The following is a 2,500-nucleotide window of genomic DNA, read 5'->3' as shown; positions in this document are numbered from 1 at the left end:
AGACAGATATATAGATAGATAGATAGATAGATAGATAGATAGATAGATGTATGGATGTATGGCTGGATGCAGATTAAAGACTAACTGTGTTTTGTGGTTTATCATCAGACACTCCGCGGAAGCAGCGGCGCGAGAGAACCACCTTCACGCGCGCGCAGCTCGACATCCTCGAGTCACTGTTCGCCAAGACACGATACCCGGACATCTTCATGAGAGAGGAGGTGGCTCTCAAGATCAACCTGCCAGAGTCCAGAGTCCAGGTGAGTCCAGCAGAGCCCAGAGACACCTGACTGCTTAAGAACATCAGGTTTACATGCTTAGCTTCATCGTAACCCCTGATGATGATGAAGGTGAAGATCATGCATCTATGGAAACTTCAACATCCATGGGATTATTTCAGTGCACAAAAGGTTGTTTATAGTCATTATTCAGGGTAGAGCTATATTTGATTATCTGACTGACTAGGTCTACAGTGGAAAATATTCAGATGATTAAAATGTTCTTCCCACTGAAAAAAGTGTTCACTGAAAGGTTTTTGGGGATTTATATTATATTATATAAATTATTTTTATATTATATTATTTGTTATACAAAGTTATTGTATTTTTTGTTAATATTTTTATTAGGTCTAATTTTTTATTTCTGCTTTCGTTTTAATTTTAGTTAAAGTTTTAGTAATTTTGTTGTATGTTTTTGTCATTTTTGGTGTGTCTATATACATCTATATAGTTGTTTTATTCATTTTTGTCCATCAAGTAAAGTACATCAAGTTAAACTAAATAAAAATTTAACTTTGATTAACTTTTTATATTTTATTAGTCACAATATTTTATTAGTAATCAATATTAGTTAAAAAAATATATTTATTTTCTTTTCTTTTCTTTTCTTTTCTTTTCTTTTCTCTTCGTTAATAAGTTATGGGACATCCCTGATTTAAATCAGAAAAAGAAATTATAAAAGCAAAGCAATGATGGCAGCACTAGGCACTTGTTCACTAGGGCCTTTCCTTGATTTATTTTATTGTTGTATTTTGTTTTAAACCAGTCATAAGGGTAACATTTTTTAAATTGAGATTTATACATCATCTGAAAGCCGAATAAATAATATTTTCATTGTTTGTTATGATAGGACAATATTTGTCTGAGATACAACTATTTGAAAATCTGGAATCTGAGGGAGCAAAAAAATCTAAATATTGAGAAAATCTCCTTTAAAGTTGTTCAAATGAAGTTCTTAGCAATGCATATTACTAATCAAAAATGAAGTTTTGATATATTTACGGTAGGAAATTTACTAAATATCTTCATGGAACATGATCTTTATTTAATATCCTAATAATTTTTGGTATAAAAAAAGGATAATTTTGATCCATACAATGTATTGTTGGCTATTGCTACAAATATACCTGTGCTCCAGATTCACATATAAGTAAAGTTTTACTTGCATCCTGCATGCAGCAGAGTCAGGCGACTGGACCAGGATACTGACAGTCTGTGTTTTTTGCAGGTGTGGTTTAAGAACCGTCGCGCGAAATGCCGCCAACAGCAGCAGCAACAGACCAGCGGTCAGTCCAAACCCAGACCGCCAAAGAAGAAGTCATCTCCGGCCCGAGAGCCCAGCGTCAGCGAGCCCAGCGCCAGCACTAATGGGCCCTACAGCCCCCCACCTCCTCCGGCCCCGAGCTCCAGCTCCACCAGCGCCACCGTATCCATCTGGAGCCCGGCCTCCATCTCTCCGCTTCAGGATCCGCTGTCGGTCTCCAGCACGCCCTGCCTGCAGCGCTCCAGCGCCTACCCCATGACCTACACCCAGGCCCCAGCCTACGGCCAGAGCTACGCCTCTTCCTCGTCCTACTTCACTGGGCTGGACTGCAGCTCATATCTGTCCCCCATGCACCCACAGCTGTCGGCCACAGGGGGCGCTCTCAGCCCGATGGGCGCAGCGCTCGGCCAGTCGCCCGCCTCGCTCTCGTCGCAGGGCTACACCGCCGCATCACTGGGCTTCGGCGCCGTCGACTGCTTAGACTACAAAGACCAAATGGGGTCCTTGAAACTCAACTTCAACACTGTGGACTGTCTGGACTACAAGGACCAGAACTCCTGGAAGTTCCAGGTCCTGTAGAGCGTCTAGAAGAAGCTTGCACTTCTGAAAGGTTCCAAAGTGGGGGGGTTTAGCAGCGATGCCATAAATGGACATTTTTGTTTCCCCAAAGATTGTTTGAGCGAAAAGTGTAAAGAATCTGCTGAATTTTTTTTTTTAAATCCTCGGTGTTGGGGGTAGCGCATTAAAATTAATGTGAGTTACATAATCAGATTACTTTTTTTTCCAAGTAACTAGTAAAGTAATGCATTACTTTTTAATTTACAATGAAGTTACTTTGTTTTCTGTCAGCCTGAGGCTTATTAATATCACTTTTGGTGTGAAAGGACCTTTACAGTTGGCAAAAATATAACTTTTGGGTTTTTTGTTACTAAAAAAACAAATAAGCAAGCCCAGCCCA

At 40.1% G+C, this 2,500-nt stretch overlaps 1 protein-coding gene across 2 annotated transcripts in view; it reads left to right on the top strand.

The window, feature by feature from the left end:
- The window catches only part of LOC306851083 (homeobox protein otx5-A-like), a 6,086-nt gene that overhangs the window by 1,897 nt on the left and 1,689 nt on the right, over positions 1 to 2,500 (top strand). For both annotated transcript variants that reach the window (XR_013782474.1, XM_079387144.1), the window contains exons 2-3: positions 109 to 260; positions 1,507 to 2,500. The exon at positions 1,507 to 2,500 is cut by the window's right edge. Coding sequence is in view for 1 of the 2 variants with exons in the window: in XM_079387144.1 (XP_079243270.1) it covers positions 109 to 260; positions 1,507 to 2,121 (767 nt within the window). In the remaining variant the exon portion in view is untranslated. The remainder of the gene's footprint in view (positions 1 to 108; positions 261 to 1,506) is intronic.

Source organism: Barbus barbus (genome assembly GCF_936440315.1).
Source record: "Barbus barbus genome assembly, chromosome: 31".
NCBI classification, from domain to species: Eukaryota; Metazoa; Chordata; class Actinopteri; order Cypriniformes; family Cyprinidae; genus Barbus; species Barbus barbus.
Note: the sequence above shows the minus strand (reverse complement) of the source record. Positions and strands in the feature narration are given on the sequence as shown.